At 49.6% G+C, this 17,516-nt stretch overlaps 3 protein-coding genes across 4 annotated transcripts; 1 reads left to right on the top strand and 2 right to left on the bottom strand.

The window, feature by feature from the left end:
• Positions 1–1,721: 1,721 nt before the first annotated feature.
• On the bottom strand, positions 1,722–6,583 carry Marchf9 (membrane associated ring-CH-type finger 9). The gene is made up of 4 exons (XM_069987636.1): positions 5,711–6,583; positions 4,530–4,685; positions 2,839–3,031; positions 1,722–2,581 (listed from the first exon to the last, which is right to left on the bottom strand). The coding sequence occupies exons 1-4, from the start codon at positions 6,065–6,067 to the stop codon at positions 2,247–2,249; spliced, it is 1,041 nt and encodes a 346-aa protein (XP_069843737.1). The 5' UTR covers positions 6,068–6,583; the 3' UTR covers positions 1,722–2,246.
• A 2,636-nt stretch (positions 6,584–9,219) lies between these two features.
• Positions 9,220–12,072, top strand: Cdk4 (cyclin dependent kinase 4). Its single transcript, XM_069987623.1, has 8 exons — positions 9,220–9,410; positions 9,854–10,090; positions 10,244–10,379; positions 10,472–10,639; positions 10,776–10,885; positions 11,172–11,222; positions 11,354–11,489; positions 11,686–12,072. Exons 2-8 carry the CDS (start codon positions 9,873–9,875, stop codon positions 11,776–11,778), a joined length of 912 nt encoding a protein of 303 aa, XP_069843724.1. The 5' UTR covers positions 9,220–9,410; positions 9,854–9,872; the 3' UTR covers positions 11,779–12,072.
• Positions 12,073–12,243: 171 nt separating this feature from the next.
• On the bottom strand, positions 12,244–14,863 carry Tspan31 (tetraspanin 31). Of its 2 annotated transcripts, none has more exons than XM_069987630.1 (6): positions 14,665–14,863; positions 13,993–14,160; positions 13,672–13,752; positions 13,254–13,394; positions 12,937–13,050; positions 12,244–12,847 (listed from the first exon to the last, which is right to left on the bottom strand). In XM_069987630.1, exons 1-6 carry the CDS (start codon positions 14,725–14,727, stop codon positions 12,773–12,775), a joined length of 642 nt encoding a protein of 213 aa, XP_069843731.1. In that variant the 5' UTR covers positions 14,728–14,863; the 3' UTR covers positions 12,244–12,772. The 2 variants fall into 2 exon arrangements, with proteins under 2 accessions (XP_069843731.1, XP_069843736.1); XM_069987635.1 differs by having other exon boundaries at positions 13,266–13,394; positions 14,665–14,858.
• Between the last annotated feature and the right edge of the window lie 2,653 nt (positions 14,864–17,516).

The following is a 17,516-nucleotide window of genomic DNA, read 5'->3' as shown; positions in this document are numbered from 1 at the left end:
AAATCAGAACTCAGTCAGCTTTGGTTTCTATACCCCCAAGCAAAACTGGATGCCAGCACCATGGACAGCAGCCAAGACCCTTGGGGAAAAGAAGAGGAACAAGGTTTCTGTGCAAGGATATGGGGGCCTTTAGAAAACAAGCATCTTCTCCAAATTATTCCAAAGGAGCAGGTGCAGCAGAACCTTTCCTAAGAGAAGGACCAGTAATTTAAAAAAAAAAGACATCTGGCTTCAACTTGAGCAATGTATGAAGGAATTATTATTTTTGTCTGAGAACAGGATTCAAACTTAGTATCTGACCCTTGCTTTCACTTACAGGCTGGTGTTCTGCTACTTGAGCCAGGCCTCTGATCCCAAAGGAATTATTTTGATTGTTCACTTATAAAAAGACCCATTAAGCTGGACAATGGTGGCTTGGCCTGTAATCCTAGCTACTCAAAAGGCTGAGATCTGATGATCACAGTTTAAAGTCAGACCAGGCAGGAAAATCTATGACTCTTATTTCCAACTAACCACCAAAAAGTCCAAAGTAGAGCTGTGGCTCAAGTGATAGAGTGCTAGTTTTGAATGAAAATGCTCAGGGACAGCACCCAGGCTCTAAGTTCAAGCCCTTGGCACCTGTGCATGTCCACACACACACACACACACACACACACACACACACACACACACCATTATCCATATAATTCACAGTCCCCAAGGCTCAAGAGAAAGGGACTAGGATTCAAGCTGATGCCCTACCTTCCCCCCCCCCCCCCCCCCCCGTGCTGAGTAAGTTTAAACTCAGTAATTCATGCTTGCTAAGCAAATGCTTTAACATTAATCTACACTCCCATCCCTTGGATCCACATTTCAACCAGTTTTATACACATTTTAAGCAGTTCAAGTCTTTTGTAAATAAACAACAGCCCTTTAAGCTGCTTCCCTGAAGAATACCTTTCACTTAAAACCTCTAGCTGAGCACACCAGGATCAGACCTGAGAGCCTGAACTGCCATAGAAATAGCTTAAAATTGGGTCAGAGTCACAACCTTAGAGGTGAGTTCCTCTCCATGTCATTACACAAGTCCATATTCATTTCACACCATTTTTTTCTGGATGAGCACAGTACCTAGTAGGAGGACAAATAGAACCCAGACACTCTCCAAACAAGATAAACAGAAACAGCCTTTCCAAAGACCTCGATATTTAGAGGGTCAGAGGAGTTTTCATTCCTAACAAATACCACCATCCTCCACATTTACAGTGTCTATTTCCCCTCATAATTCTGTATCTATTACGCTATTCAACACAAGATTCTCAGGTTCCGGGCAACTCCTGATGAAAACACATTTTGGAATTTGTTATACCAACTAGTGTTTGAAATAAATGGACCATCAACTAGTCTAGAAATCTTTTCATGCCATTATCAATTTTCCTTGCAATGGCATCCGACCTGTTCCTCATTATCCTCACTCCAACTCTATGAGGTAGACAGGAAAAACATAGGCTGAGAGATTCTTTTTTTCTTTTTTTCTAAATCATACAGCTTACAGGTGGCAGGCCCAGGCCTCCAGATTCCTCTGAGCACTGCCACCTAGCAGCCAATGTGAATTATTCACTAGCAAGTGGGAGTCACGCCTTCCACTCAGAACCCACTGCTACATTTGGGATTTGCAACCTGCACAGAAACCTTCCCACACCTCCCAGCACTTCAGAAAAGCCCCAGATGAGAAAGGAGTCTCCATGTGCATATAAATGATTCTTTATGCCCTTCCCCCATGCAATGGGGGATGGAGCAGGGGGAAGTCCCCCGCCCTCATGCAGGGAACGGGAGGTCAATGTATACTAGTCTTATTGCCAGATGCCCTATGGCCATGGGGTGGGGAATGGGGGGTCTACAGCCCCTTTCTTCTGGCATTGGTCCCCCTTTGCCAAGTCACTGTGGTAGAGCCAGGGGGCTGGAGGCCCTAGGAGCTGAGGTAAAGACGGTTCTCTCCAGGAAGAAAAGATGCTCTCTCCACTTGCACACTGGCTGTCTCAGGATGAGTGTGAGGAGCTGTCAATGAGGGCTGGAATGTCATCCAGGTGTCTACCCAGCAGGCAGTAGAGGCCAGACAATGTCTCCAGCTTGAGGCTGCCCACTGAGCTCCTCAATGGTGAGGGTACTAGGCCCCAAACACCTTGCCCAGGTGATACCTCCAGCAGCCATGAGAGCTCATCTCTGGCTGATGCATTGACTTAAGATCCCTGCTCCTGGAGTCCAGGTCAGACTGTGGTGACCCTCATGACAACCTCTCGGCCAGAGTGAGAGCTGGAACGGGCATCTGGTGGCCGCAGCTGTCCAAGGAGGTGCAGGATCGTGTAACCACAGCGCTGAGGCAAGAGCGTCCGCATGCGCTGGGCAGCAGGGGGACGGCTGGTAGCCCCAGCAGGGGGGCCCGTCCGTGAGGTCCTGGGGCCTGGCTTTCCTGCCGTCCCTCCCCCTGCATCTCCTCCTATGTCCTTTGTCTTGTCATAATTTAAGACCTTCCACTGCTGGTTTACTGCCTGCCAGCGCTTGAAGATGCGATAGACAGAAGAACCTTCATGGACGATGAGGCCTGAGGAAGAAGAATAAGATATCCATGGTTATTTATCTGCTGTTAAAATCCAGGCTAGATGTGTAAGGGCATGCATTTCTGCAGGGTGAGAAGATACAACTGCAAAGCACCCAGGAGAAGCAGGGAAGGGAGATGCACCAGGATAGTCCCACAGGCCCCCTGGTGGCAGAACACCTAGCAATAAAACTGAAAGGATGGGCAGGGAAGTTAGTAAGTGGGAAATGCTAAGGACATAAGGAGGAGAGAGATGCCTTTACCTATGCAGACAACATCCATGAAGCCATACATGCCATAGCAGATTTGAAAGAGCAGATCCTGCCGTTGCCACTTGGCTGAAGGGCTGAGTGAGGACCAGATGAGCCAGGAGATGCTGGCGACAAGGAAGAGCGAACCCAGAACTATGGCAGCAATCTGGACCTTCTCGATGACAGTTAGGGAGATGGCCTGCCACTGTATAGAAGAAAAAGCTCCAAAAAGTCATGGAAAGGAATGGAGAACTGGTACTATGCACCCTGAACAAAAGGAGGCTCCAACTTAGGCACTGGTGGCTTATGCCCGTAATCCTAGTTACTCAGGAGCCTGAGATCTGAAGATCAGGTTTTGAAGCCAGTCCAGGCAAGAAAAGTTTGTGAGATTCTTTATCTCCAACCACCAAAAAGCTACTTGTGGAGCTGTGACTCATGTGGTAGAGCACCAGCCTTGAGCAAAAAAGCTAAGGGACAGTGCCCAGGTTCTGAGTTCAAGCACTAGCGTATGAACAACAAAAAGGCTCTAGAGATAAGTGGGGCACCAATGGCTCATGCCTGTAATCCTAGCTACTCAGGAGGCTGAGATCTGAGTATTATGGTTCAAAACCAGCCTGGGCAGGAAAGTCCAGGAGACTCCAGAAAACTGAAAGTAGTGCTGTGGCTCAAGTGGTAGAGCAGTGGCCTTAAGTTGAAGAGCTCAGGGACAATGCCCAAGCCCGGAGTTCAAGCCCCACAACCAACCCAAAAAAAAAAAAAAAAAAAGACTCTAGGTTACAGTAAACCCTTTAGATAGACAGGATTAACATCTGTTTTCTCTGTGCCTCGATTAATCTAAAACACGGTACGTATCTGTCTTATTTTAGAAAGGCAGGATTGGATGGATGCTGTTCTGAAGCCAAAAATCCAAGCTTGCCTTCCAATTTTTATTTTTTATTTTTGTTGGTCATGGGGCCTGAACTCTGGGCCTAGGCCCTGTCCATCAGCTCTTCAGCTCAAGGCCAGTGCTCTACCACTTGAGCCAAGCACCACTTCTGGTTTTTTCTACTTATGTGGTACTGAAGAATTGAACCTGGGGCCTCATGCATGTAAGGCAAGCACTGAGCTACCTTCCCAGCCCCTCTAATTCTTAACACTATCATTTGCTGAGTAACCTTGGCAAGGTTCAAAATCACTTCATGTATTAGTGTCCTCATGTGCAAAATGGGCATACTAATGGTATCCAATTAATAAAATTGTTATGAAAAGTAAAAGCTAATATACATAAAATCTTTTTTTTTTTTTTTTTTGCTCGTCGTGGGGCCTGAACTCTGAACCTGGGCGCTGTCCCTCAGCTCTTCAGCTCAAGGCTAGCACTCTACCACTTGAGCCACAGTGCCACGTCTGGCTTTTTCTGCTTTATGTGGTGCTGAGGAGTCGAACCCAGGGCCTCATGCATGCAAGGCAAGCGCTCTACCACTCTACACCAAACCTTGGCATACAGAAAATACTATGTGAAAGCTATCATTATTATCATCTGTGTCATCTCAGTGCCCAGTAAGGGGCCTAGAATTTTAATGGTACCCAATCAATGTCTTTGTAACTAAATGAAGGAGATAGTCTGGAGATTGCTATAATAGTTGGAGATGTGGCTTTGGGAAAACTGTAGGCTCCCTGAAGGATTATCTCCCTCACCCACTCTGAGTCCTCTCTTTGCATCTTACCTGCAGGGGGTTCTTGGTGCTGATCGCCAGGACTTGGTACTTGAAGTAGCAGAGTTCACAGCTCCAGGAACCCCTCTCACTGATCCAGCGGATGAGGCAGGGCTGGTGTGTGCATCGCACTGAGCCATCACAGCGGCAGGGGCTCAGGAGCTCCCCCTGGAGGAAAAGTGGGGAGCGATCCTGTTAGCCATCACCACCTGGACCTCACACTAGCTGGAGCATCAGGTCATACTCCCACTTAAAAAACAGAAACGAAAACAAACTAACAAAAAAACACCTTCAGACCTTTTACCGAAAACAAAGCAAAAGACTTAGGTTGCAGTAGAAAAGAAGACAGAGTTCAAGGGAAACTTCCCGTTCCAGAGATGAAGTCTTAGACTGAGGTTGGAAAGACTGTTCTCCTAGAATTTGGAAAGGGTGGTCTTCCTCTCCAAACTTCCCAAAGGGAAGAGTTCTTCTTAGGATCTGGAGGGAGAGGAGGGTCAGAGCACCTGACGATACCTTCCCTACATCCATCCCATCATGGCAAAAAGTACAGTATTTCACAGATCTGATGAAGACTGGGATAGCTGTTCTCCGTTTAAAAAAAAAAAATTAAAGGAGAGATATACTGGGGCTGTTCCCCTCTAGCAAGGAATCATTTCTCACTACACAGAGATATCATCTGGCACTATCCCCCGACATCCTTGCTTATAAAATTTAACAAAAGAAGGATCTTTGGAATGAGGTGGAAAGTTGCAGAATGGGTAGTGAAAAGTGTCCTCTCTCCCTCCCGCCCCCAGGGAGCCACCGGGAGGTAGCGTGATGGGTGGGCCCCTCACTCCCGGTGAGAACGGGCGGAGAGAATAGGTCCCCTCTGCCTAGGGTGAGGCGTGTAGGAGAATTGTGGTCCCCGAAAGCCGGTAAGAGGAAATCGGAGCCTTCCCGGGATAAAGCCCCACCCTTACCTGAGAACCCCTGAACACCCCCCCCCTTCCCCGCATCCCTAACACGTTTCAGGAGTCCCTAGCCAGCCGTCCAGCCTCACTCCAACCAACCCCTCTCCGGGTCCCGGGTCCCGGGGTCCCGGGTCCGGCCCAGCATCCTCAGACCCCGCCCCCTGCTCGCGGTCTCCGCGGGCGCCCCAGGTGCGCGCGCCCCCACCCCGCCCTGCCCCGCCCCGCCAGGTGCCCAGGCCTGACCTGCTCCGGGCCCTGGAAGCAGATCCGGCACTGGGGGGTTCGGAGCCCGCTGTCCAGGCTGCTGCTGAGTGACAGGGCGTCCAGCGCGCCCGGGGGCGGCGGCGGCGGCGCGGGCGGCGGCGGGGGTCCGGCCCGCGGCTCCTTGTCGCCGGCCAGGCCCCGGACCCGCGGCTCTGACCCGTAGTACTCCTCCTCGTCGCCGTCGCCGTCCCGGCTGGAGCAACCGGCGAAGGGCGCCCAGCCGCAGCCGCCTCCCCCGCCCCCCCGGGGCTGCGGCTCGGCCCGGGGCCGCCCCCCGCCCGTCAGCACCAACAGCTTCAGCTCGTTCAGGAACATGCGGAGCCGAGACTTGAGCATCGTCCGGGCGCCGGGGGACGGGGGGCGGCGTGCGAGGGGGGCTGTCGGGCGGCGGGGGGAGGGGTAAGGACAAGGCCGGGAAGGGGGCGCGCGCTGGAGAGCCGAGCCCAGCCGGGGTCTCCGGGGCCTGCAAGCGCCGTTCACTGCGGCCACCGCCGGGATTCCGGGACTCGCGGAGCCGAGCGCGCTGGCGGTCCGGGAGCAGCAGCACGGTGGGCAGCCATGGCCAGGGCAGGGGGGCGGGTAGGGGAGGTTCAGGGTGCCGCGCCCCGCGGGTCCGGGTCTGGAGCGGGCCGGGCCCCGGGGCTGACGCGCCCAGGTCCTCCTGCGGCGGGGCCGCCCCCCATCGCTATCCTCCCGGCCCCGGTCCCGTTCCGGCTCCCGGATCCGGCTCGCCTCGGCCCGTGCGCTCGGCGGTGGCAAATGGCGGCTCCTTCCGGCGGCGGCGGCGGCGGCGGCGGCGGCGGCGACCCCCCCGGAGCGGCGGGCGGGCGGGGCGGGCGGGGCGGGAGCCGGGGAGCCGGTGAGGGATGGAGGGAGGGGCGGGGCGGGGAGGGGGAGAGGAGGAGAAGGGGCCGCGGCTGCGCATCCCCGCCCTGCCCGGCACGAGCAGGTGTCCCTAGGGGCGGGGCGAGTGCGCGAGCTCCGGGAGGGTGGAGGGGGAGGAGTGGCCGAGGGAGGGGAGTGTGCAGTCGGGCAGAAGAATAGGTGTGTGTATGGGGTGGGGGGATGAGGCTGAAAGGTGAGTGGTCAAAGGATGCAGGTGTACGGGGGGGGGGGGGGGAGAGGAGCTTGGGTAAATTGAGGCTGGGCAGAGGCTGTACAATAGTCCGAGGTGTGGGGGATGCACTCAACCAGGAAACATTTCTACACAAAAGACTGTAAAATGTGCCGTGTGTGGGACTGGAAGAGTGGTGAGTGTGTCAGGAATGGAAGCCGGTGGTGTGAGAAACAGCGTTTGATGTTAAATGTGTGGAAGGTAAGGGGAATGGGCGTGCTGAGGGGCTGGGAGTGGCTTTCCGGGCCTGCTCCTGCCCTCGCCTCTACTACTCTGAAGCGAACCACTCCCCCCCCCCCCCATACCTGCAGCTCTTTGTCTTTTTATAGGGGCCTTGAGTGCCACTGCTACTCCACCCATCACATTTTTTTTCTTTCTTTCTTACACTTAACATCTTCCCTGTCATCCACAATTCAAAGCTGTGGGAAAAGGGATTCTAGGGAAGCCCACTGGGTCTTAGACGTTGGGAAAGAATTAATTAGTAAAAGAGTAATTAACAAGGGGGAGGAGGGGCAGAGCCAGGGAGCGGCTGCCAAATTCAGGCTCTTCAATAGAAAGTGAGAGAACAATGTTTTCATGAAGCACTGGGAGTATTTTGGACGGACAAATGAATGATTCAGAAAAAAAGGGGAGGGCTGGGACTGAAGCAGACAAAGAGGATGGCTCCTGCTGGACTGACAGTGAGCTGCAGTGGGCTTCTGTGGAAGGTGAAGGTGAAGCTGGAGTGGAGACTACTAGTGTAGGAAGGGAGTTTGACAAGCTCAGGCAGCTTTCAGCCCTAGCAAAGGAGCTAGTGAAACACCTCTGCAGTCCCTTAGCCAGTACAGACCTGGGGTTTTTTCATACTAGTCTCCAAGAGCTTCAAACTACTAGCATCAAAATGAGAAAGAAAGAAAAAAAAAAGTGGGATGGGTGGGAATCAGTACCAATATGTCTTCCATTTTTTCCTGACTGATGATTTGTGTGAATCTTCAAGTCTGAACTCCTATATTCTCAGCTAGCTAATTAAGAGTAGAAATGAAGGTGAATGGAGTGACAAACGATAATAAAAGGTTTTCATAGTTTAGAGTCTGGGAATTAAGTTTTATATTTTAGAGTGGGAAGCTTAGCATACTCGAGGCCTGAGGCTCAAGTTTTAAATGGGAAAAGTTTTTTTGAATGGTTTCAGATTTTTAGACAATTGTCTGCAAATGGAAGAGTGATCCCTTCCATATCTCTAACGGGTTGGGACAGATAATAAAGAAGTTGGAACCAATACGACAAGCCATAGAAATGGATGCCTTTCTACCTAGGTTTTTGTGAGCAAAATTTATTTGGGAAAAAAACTGTGCTAGGCAGGACTAAGCACTAAGAAAGCAATGGAGAAAAAGAGAAATGGGACAGCAAAGAAGAGTCATGGGTTTTCAGAAAAGCACAAGACATTCTCATGCAGTGTGTCTAAAGTGGAGTTGACTTCCCTGCACATGCTCATCTCTATATCTGTCAATCTGCCCATATATGACTGCACTCATACACATACCACAGAGTCACAGAATTTCTGGTGTTGGAAAAATCTTCGAGGTCATATATTCCTGTCGCTGTTCATCAATAATTTCTGTGTCTGCTTTAGCACTACCAGGGAATCTGGTAGTTGGGAAGAAGGGAGAGCATTATCTTGCCACTCTTCCTTTTGAATTTCTGTATTAATGCCCATTCCATCCATCTTTTAGTCCTGGTTTTGCCCTTAGATAGGCATTGTGTACTCCCTAAAGGACCATACTGTAAGGCTACATTATATAGCTTTATTACTACTTCGAAAGCCTGGTGACTGAGACACCAAAACAAAAACATCACACACAAACTGAAACCTCTCGGTAAAATTTTGTTGAATGAATGAGTAAAACAAAGACCCAAACAAGAATATGTTTCCCCGTAAAGATGGAGCGAAAAGACAGCATCACCTCTGGTACTCAGATTCCCCAACCCGAGCCCCCGAGCCCTCTCCCACATAAAGACACTGGGAGAGATGCGCTGGGGCTGGGTCTTCAGCCTCCCCCCTCCCCCCCCCCCCCCCCCCCGCCTCCGAGTTGGGATCTGGGTGGCCCAGGTTGCCATGACAGCGCTTTGGGCTCCACCCTCCCTCCTCCCCCGCCCCTCCTTTCTTTCCCCCCCCCCCAGCCCAATACGGCAATCAGTCACGTGCCCCGCTTCGTAACCACACCTCTGCTCCACAGAGCAATGTCAAGCAGTCACGTGTGATAGCAACAGATCACGTGGTGGCCATCGACACTCCGCCCCTTTTCCTTTCACGGACCCCCTCCCCGCAGAACTGCCCCAACCTCTCCTTTGCGCATGGGTAAAAATCACGTGTCCTGAACGTCCGGTGTGCGCCCCGCCCTCCCGGTTTCCGCGCGCCTCTTTGGCAGCTGGTCACATGGTGAGGGTGGGGGTGAGGGGGCCTCTCTAGTGTGCGGCCTGTGTCTATGGTCTGGCCGGTGGTGTCCAGCTGTCCCGGACCCCGCTCCGGTGTATGGCGCCCCAGGAACCGGTCCCGGGGCTCCGATAACGGGCCCGACCAGGCGTGCGGTAAGTTGCTCCCCCTCCCAGGACCGGGGACCGGCGCCGACCCCCGCGGCTGCCCACGCGTGCGCCGCCCAGGCTGGTGATGGAAGGGTCGCGCACGGGCGGGAAGTGGGGCCTTGGTGAGGGTGGGGAGCACCCTGGGGTTTTAGGGACTGAGGTGTGGAATCTTTGATGCAAAACTGTGTGGTCTTTGTGCCCAGCGCGCTGGCCCCCTAAGAAAAAGCTTTTTTTTTTTTTTCTTTAGGGCATCACGTGGCTGGAAGGGTTGGTGGCGGAGTCATTGTGTTATCTAAGGGGCGGGTCCCCGGAAGTTTGGGTTGGGGGATGCGCTGTGGGGCACGGTGTCTTTGTGTTGCCTGCGGAGGGAGCTACTCTGTTGCTGCAGGGCACTTGCCTTCCTAACTCTGGAGGGGAGTTTTGGTAGTAGAAATCCTTTGTGATTGTAGAGTCACTCCTGCTCCAAGAATGGCTACCTCTCGATACGAGCCCGTGGCTGAAATTGGCGTCGGTGCCTATGGGACGGTGTACAAGGCCCGTGATCCTCACAGCGGCCACTTTGTGGCCCTCAAGAGTGTCAGAGTCCCCAATGGAGGAGGAGCTGGAGGGGGCCTTCCTATCAGCACAGTTCGAGAAGTGGCCTTACTGAGGCGGCTGGAGGCTTTTGAGCACCCTAATGTTGTCCGGTGAGAAAGAAGGTGGAGGTGGGGAACAAAGGGGGGGGGAAGAAAGCCTGGAAGGGTGGTGGGGTGGTCAGGAGAGAAGAGGGGACCCCGAGAAAATATAGGAGACCTCGTTAAAGGGAACTAGCCAGCCAAGTGACCATTTACTTTGTCCAGGCTTATGGACGTCTGTGCCACTTCCCGAACTGACCGAGAAATCAAGGTAACCCTAGTGTTTGAACATATAGACCAAGACCTAAGGACATATCTGGACAAGGCACCTCCACCAGGCTTGCCAGTGGAGACCATCAAGGTAAGTAGGGTGGGTAGGTGTTGAAAGGTAGATTGGGAACAACTTGTTAGGATTTTGACTGTGAGTATTGTACCTCTCCCTTAACAAACCAGGATCTGATGCGCCAGTTTCTAAGAGGTCTAGATTTCCTTCATGCCAATTGCATCGTCCACCGAGACCTAAAGCCAGAAAACATTCTGGTGACCAGTGGTGGAACAGTCAAACTGGCTGACTTTGGCCTGGCCAGGATCTACAGCTATCAGATGGCCCTTACTCCTGTGGTGAGTTAGAAAGATGGAAGCCAAAATAGGTTCTGGTTTGGGAGGTGGAGAGTGATTTCCCCGAGTAGTTGAGAAGTCCTGTGCTAAAAAGCTGGGCACCAGGAGGGCCCTTATCCACTTTTCCTCTTCCTTTTAGGTTGTTACACTTTGGTACCGTGCTCCTGAAGTTCTTCTTCAGTCTACTTATGCAACACCTGTGGACATGTGGAGTGTTGGCTGTATCTTTGCAGAGATGTTCCGTCGAAAGTACGGAACTCAAAACCCTAAATCATCTTGAACTCCCCAAGTATTTATTTTTATAGTGGTGGGGACTTAGCTTAGGGCCTTATGCATGCTAGGCAAATGCTCTCCTACAGCCCCAGGCCTCCCTACCCATTGGCCTCCCTATCTATTAGCACTGAAGCTCCAGAATATTCTTGGATTAGAAACTAAATATCCTTTTATACACCCTACTGTTTTAAACCACTGGGTAAGTAGCCATTCTACTACCTTCTTGAAAAGAACTATTATTTTGTATCCTTTCTCACCTTAGGCCTCTCTTCTGTGGAAACTCTGAAGCTGACCAGTTGGGCAAAATCTTTGAGTAAGTGTCTAAAGAGGCAGAAAAGTATTACCATTCTGAGTCCTATTTCTTCTAAGCTCTGGATGGCAACTGGCTCAACCCATAGGGCTGGGCGCTGGAGGACCCTCCTGACCAGACTTCTGCCCTTACAGTCTAATTGGACTGCCCCCGGAGGATGACTGGCCCCGAGATGTATCTCTACCCCGAGGAGCTTTTTCTCCCAGAGGGCCTCGCCCAGTACAATCAGTGGTGCCAGAGATGGAAGAATCTGGAGCGCAGTTGCTGCTGGTACTGGCTGGGCCTGGGCTGAACAGGGTTGAGAAATGGGATCATACATAATAGTCCAGACCACTGTGGTTCATGAGACCTGGCTGTGGATGGGGCTAGAGTTATTTATTGGTACTATGAGGACTAGCTGCAGCGAAATGTAGAAGATAGAGCCTGTTCCTGTATATGTTTTTCTGACCTTTGCCTCTCCCTTTAGGAAATGCTGGCTTTTAACCCACACAAGCGAATATCTGCCTTCCGAGCCCTGCAGCATTCTTACCTACATAAGGAAGAAGGTGATCCAGAATGAACAGTCAAGAGCTGCCATTTACTCCCTTCTAGACACTTGAGTGGAGAGAATCCCACAGAGAAGCCAAGACCTCTGCCTTCCTGTGACGCTGTGGAGGTTCCTCCAGCTTTTTACAGAGAATACTTTGTTGCCTTAATGATATTCTCCACATTCCTCCTTTTGAGGCTTATCCCCCCTCCTTTACATTTCTCTACACTAAGGGGTATATCCCTTCTCTTCTCCCTCTCTATCTTGATATGAGACCTTTTTTTATATAGCAAATGAGACTAAAGAAATATGGTCTATTTTTTTTAATGTCTTTCTGATTGGCTTGCCTTTGGGAGACTTGGCAAACTATTTGGCTAAAGGAACTTAATTCTCTGCAAAATCTTAAAGACTTTCCGTAAATTACACAGGGCCTAGGCAGGCAGTGGAGACCCTTGACGGGTGAAAATTAGAAAGGAACTTTGAAGCCGCTTCTTTGAATATGGAGTTAAAATGGCTTTTATTTTTGTATTCACTGAACCTCCTCACACAGGGACCTGCCTATGGCAAGAGTTCTTAGTGGGTCTGGGAATGTAGCTCAGAGGTACAGCATTTAACCTAGCATGTGTAAGGTCCTGGGTTCAATACCCAGCAAATTACCTCCTCTCAAAAAAAAAAATCTTGGTGGTTTTTCCTCCTAATCTTGTCCTTGATTTTCCTCTTGGTTCCAGGCTAAGGAATCTAGCATGGAAGCGTGAAGAGGGGAAACAGCAATGAATGACTCCACCCCTACCCCATCTGTACACGCCCAAGCTCCACCTGGGGAGCGGGAGATAACTTTAAATTCTGTCCCCTATAGCCTTGCTCCCACCAAAATATGTCAAGGCATAAAGCCTAAGCCATTCATTCAGTTTGGGGGAATGTGCAAAGGACTTTGCCTTTTTCTCAAAAAGAGTTCCAGACCCTAGGCTTTCACTAAGGGAGGAATAAAAGGCTGAGAGCAAGAGAAAAGTCAGAAGGGTTCAAAGTCTTATAGAAAGGCACTGGGGTTGGCTCGAGGATCCTTCTGATTCCGAAATCTCATTGCTAGCCAAACACCAAGGATCTACAGGAAGAAAGGAAAAGAGATAATCAGTTTTGAACTTTGGGGTTAACACTTAATGGTTATACATGAGAGAACTGGAGAAACATTACCTCTGTAAAGCTAAAGAAGAGTCCAACACCCCCTAGGATTTTCAGGGCTTCATCTGAATGCTTCAGGAACTTTTCTCCACACATCTGACAGGGAGAGCCTCTGCTCTTGCACATCTGAGGATTAAAAACATGGAATATAATGTCACTAAAATTATTTACTAGTGTTCTATAAGCTAAAGTTTCATTAGGCTAAATCCCTAGTGTTTGTATCTATCCTGCCCACCTCCAATTCAAGAGAGCTGCTAAAGAGGCAATAACATGCAACTTGTATCTGCCAGTCTTTGTGCTTACCTAGCTTAATACCTTTTGTCCCCTACCGTCCAACTCACTGCGTTGCAAGTGTCCTCTTGTTGGTACAGGGCTGTAAGGTTGAACAAGCCACAGCAGTCAAAACTTCTTTCCAATTCATGCCGTGTATTGTTACTCATGACCCACCAAGAAGCATTGATGACATCTGTCTAAGGGATACAGACATATAAATGATTATCCTTGCATGTGCCTTAATTTTCTATTGTAGCAAGGCAGTCAATACCCCGCAGAAATGTGACAGTGTATCACAATGTTTCTTAGGTTCCCCCTTTAGAGCATCTTCATGGAGAATTAGCATACATCCTAGGGGAAGCAAATGGTTCAAGCCTGGAAGTAGTGGCCCTAAGTATGATGGGGTAGTAAGGGGAAGGAGTTAAAAACAGAAAGCAAGAATACTTCAGAATAAATACTTCAAAGGGTATCTACCTGTTTGCTTCGGTTAATTGCCAGACATGAACAAGAGATTCCAAACTGGAAGATGAAGACTAAGCCAAGGATGATCATGTACTGAGAGGAAGTTAAGGAAAAAGGATCTTAAGTTCTTTTAATTTAAATAACCCCCTGGCCCCACCTGCGCAGTTTTGTTGAGCTGAAAGCAAAGTCATTAGGTTTGATTTTGTGGACTATGGAATAGGACAGGGCAAAGAGACAGTCCTAAGACTCTTGAGGAACAGTACCCATTCTAATGTATTTCTAGGCAAGCTTTCCCGGGATCTGGAGTGCTCCTATAACATCAAGTCAGGATACAAAAAACAGCAGGACTTGGTGGTGGTTGACAGCTCCTACCAATCCTGCCACTGCGATGAGGAGAAGGAACACTCCCACAGCGATGACTCCTCCAATGATGTGGATGCTGGACACCAGACCCAGGCCCTTACCCCAAGCAGCCACTCCAATGAGCAGTAAGCCCACCAGCTACAGGAAACAGAAAACAGGACACATCTCAAAGAATTCTAGCGCACCACACAGCAAAAATCTTTACAAAGGGACTGGGGTTAATAGGATAAACGTTGTATATGAATGGGGGAGTAAGGAGGCTATCCCTGGGCACTTTTCCCAAAAGGAGGTCAGAATGGGATGAGGATGGGGGTAGGGAGGAAAGGGCGTTAGTCTTAGTACACGAACGAAACCCTTAGCGTCGTCCTCCACCTCTATTTTGGGAAGAATTGGATCACAGAAATGAGGAATGATAGTTTATAATCACGGCCTTCAGTTCATGCCTCCCCACCCTCAGACAAGCCCCCAAATCACCGGAAGTCTCCCTTCTTCCAAGGAAGTCCCCAGGAATCCCCGCTTAGCCGGAAGTTCCTCGGAATCTTGCCGGAACCCCCTGTACACCTCTCTCCCCACCGGAAGTCCCCTGGAGAGTCTCCCCATTCGCCTTTTCACCCCTCGCTTCCCCCACCTTCAAAACCTCACCATGTACACCACGTTGAGAGCGCACAGCGCATTCTTCGAGCAGGCAAAACCGCCGCAAACCATCTCCCCAACTCTGAGGACCTAAATGGTCCCAAGGACTTAGTGGGGAGGGTATTACGGACAATCTTCTAGGACCCCCGGTAGCTTCTGTCTCTTTAAATTGAAGCCAGCCAAACCAACCAATTCTCTGCGCCTGCACCGTCCCACCCCTGTCTCTGGATTGGCGAACCTCGTGGCTAATCAACGGCACTGATGGCCTCAGTGCCAATCAAACTGCATTACGTCACCGGCCCGCTTCCAGGCTCCGCCTTCGACTTCTTCATTGGATGAAACCTAAAACGGGAGGCAGGGTTTCTAGACATTTTCCCGGGAGCGGAGAGTAAACTTCCACCGCGGGGATTGGAAGTCGAGCTTTCCGCGGCCAGAGTTCAGAACCCTGTCGTCGAAAAGGCTCTGGAGAAACAGGTGAAGGGAGAGGAAAGGGGATCTTCGAGACCTGGGGAAGGGGCTCCACCCCTCGAAGGCGCCCCTCCCCCTTTCCCTAGTCTCACGCTGACGTCATGATGACGCCATGGTTTCATGTCATTACATCACACCAAGGAACACCTAAAGAAGCCAGATATTAAGCTATTGAGCCCGGCCATGAGACCCCGGGTTGGGTATAGTAATACCCAGAAAATCCTCACCCATTTGTGTGTTTACTATATATTCCCTTTTAATGCCGAGACTTTCAAGTAGTGAACAATGGTCTCAGCCCAGCACATCCCTGTTTGTGACAAAGCTACCGACACATCCTTGGCACCTTCACACATCTGATCCAGAGCTTGGAAAAAAAAGATTCAAAAGAAGGTCTGGCTTGGTAATATATAGGAGATGAAGAAGGAATCTCCACATTTCTACATAGGAGGCAAAAGGTTTGGCCAACAACTTTATTATAGCCGAAGTGCTTAGACACACTGCCTTTTTCATGGGAGAGAAAGCATGTGTACTGGGACCAAAAAAAGAAAAACTATCAGTCCTACAGAATAATTTACATTTGTGCGTTCTGAGATTCTATCGCTGCCTATGCAATATAGTATTTTTTTGGGGGGGGGAGGTCCGGTCGTGGGGCCTGAACTCTGGGCCTGGGCGCTGTCCCTCAGCTGTTCAGCTCAAGGCAAGCACTCTACCACTGAGCCACCTTCCCAGCCTCCCAGTCTTACTGTTGACATGAGGCTGCATGAATTCTTTTGATTTGTGTCTATGTGCTACTACTTAGGTCCTGGGCACTGTCCTTTAGCATTTTGTTCAAGGCAAACACTATCACTTAAGCTACAGTTACACTATGGGCTTTTGGGTGATTAATTGGAGATAAGAGTCTCACAGACTTTCCTGCCCAGACTGGTTTTGAACCATCATCCTAGATCTCAGCCTCCTGAGTAGCTAGGATTACAGATGTGAGCCACCAGTGTCCAGCATCAACTCTTATGTTGGCCACATAATAGTTGTACAATCTTAAGCCAGGTCCTTACATTGTGCCTATTTCCTCATCTGTACAATGGTGAGACATGGTACATTTCCAACAACTTCTGGATTGAGATAATAAATAGATAAATAGAATGTTTCATGCCTGGCACAAGCAACACTCAGTGTTAACTATTATGGCTCCAGTCCTTTTACAGAGTTCAGTGAATAACCCCAATCTCAATTCTCTTATTTCCAAATTCCCAAATATTCAGTTATATTCTCCTGTTCTCCATAAATCACCATCAAGAAGAGATGCAGAAATGTGGGTGGGCCATAGGGTAAGGTTCAAGTTGTAATTAGGCCAAAGTATCCTTCATCCTACTTTCATTCCAATTTACTACTTCAATTTATAAGGTACCCTCTTTTGTTTCAGGCTTTGAATAAAAGGCAGGACTATGGTATTAAGTTGTCAAGTAGCTTCATTATGTGTGTGTGTGTGTGTTGTGTGTGTGTGTGTGTTTATTAAAACTGTAATCAAAGCCAGGTGCCAGTGGTTCATGCCTGTATCTTAGTTACTCAGGAGGTTGAGGTATGTGGATCAAGGTTTGAAGCCAGTCCAGCACACAAATCCAAGAGATTCTTATCTTCAATTAGCCACCAAAAAGCCAGAAGTGGATCTGTGGCTCAAGTAGTAGAGTACCAGACTTGAGCAAAAAAGCTGAGACAGCACCCAGGCTCTGATTTAAAGCTCCAGTACTGGCATGCACACATGTGTACATGCATGCACACACACAGACACACAAACAAAATAATGCCAAACCTGTAATCAAATTGAGTGCCAGTGGCTTACACATATAATCCTAACTATTCAGGAGGCTGAGATCTGGATGATTATGGTTTGAAGCCTGCCATGGCAGAAAAATTCACTAGACTCCACCTCCAAATTAAGCAGCAAAACACAAGGCTGGAGAGTGCCAGGTTAGCAGGTGTGAGGCCTTGAGTTCAAATCCTAGTATGGCAAAACAAAAATAAAAATCCTGTCATTAGAAGATCTAGACATATGTCCCTGTTTCATCTGGCCTTTCTGAACCTCTTTCCTTTTATTATTTTTTTTTCTGGTCCAAAGGCTCAGGGCCTGGGCATTTTGCCTGCATTTTTGTTTTTCTTTCTCAGGCTAGTGCTCTATCACTTGAGACACAGTTCCACTTCTGACTTTTTGGTGATTGATAGAAGATAGGAAACTCATGGACTACCCTGCCCAGGCTGTCTTGAACAATCCTCAGATATCAGACTCTGAAGTAGAATTATCAGCATGAGTACTGGTGCTCAGCTTCAGTTTCCTGTTCTGCATAATAGGAACAAATAATGTTACCCTTAGGGTTTGTCCTGATGATAATAAATAGATA

Source organism: Dipodomys merriami, unplaced genomic scaffold (assembly GCF_024711535.1).
Source record: "Dipodomys merriami isolate MVZ:Mamm:240054 unplaced genomic scaffold, mDipMer1.0.p SCAF_10, whole genome shotgun sequence".
Taxonomy (NCBI): Eukaryota; Metazoa; Chordata; class Mammalia; order Rodentia; family Heteromyidae; genus Dipodomys; species Dipodomys merriami.
Note: the sequence above shows the minus strand (reverse complement) of the source record. Positions and strands in the feature narration are given on the sequence as shown.

Bases quoted from the DNA above. Each gene is read 5' to 3' on its own strand.
- Cdk4 (XM_069987623.1), top strand. From the start codon at position 9,873: ATGGCTACCTCTCGATACGAGCCCGTGGCTGAAATTGGCGTCGGTGCC. The intron at 10,886-11,171 runs GTACGGAACTCA...TTCTCACCTTAG, and splicing joins GCAGAGATGTTCCGTCGAAA to GCCTCTCTTCTGTGGAAACT. The intron at 11,223-11,353 runs GTAAGTGTCTAA...CTGCCCTTACAG, and splicing joins CAGTTGGGCAAAATCTTTGA to TCTAATTGGACTGCCCCCGG.
- Marchf9 (XM_069987636.1), bottom strand. From the start codon at position 6,067: ATGCTCAAGTCTCGGCTCCGCATGTTCCTGAACGAGCTGAAGCTGTTG. The intron at 3,032-4,529 runs GTAAGATGCAAA...TCTTCTATACAG, and splicing joins GCACCAAGAACCCCCTGCAG to TGGCAGGCCATCTCCCTAAC. The intron at 2,582-2,838 runs GTAAAGGCATCT...CTTCTTCCTCAG, and splicing joins CATGGATGTTGTCTGCATAG to GCCTCATCGTCCATGAAGGT.
- Tspan31 (XM_069987630.1), bottom strand. From the start codon at position 14,727: ATGGTTTGCGGCGGTTTTGCCTGCTCGAAGAATGCGCTGTGCGCTCTC. The intron at 14,161-14,664 runs GTGAGGTTTTGA...TGTTTCCTGTAG, and splicing joins CTCTCAACGTGGTGTACATG to CTGGTGGGCTTACTGCTCAT. The intron at 12,848-12,936 runs GTAATGTTTCTC...TTCTTCCTGTAG, and splicing joins TCTTCTTTAGCTTTACAGAG to ATCCTTGGTGTTTGGCTAGC.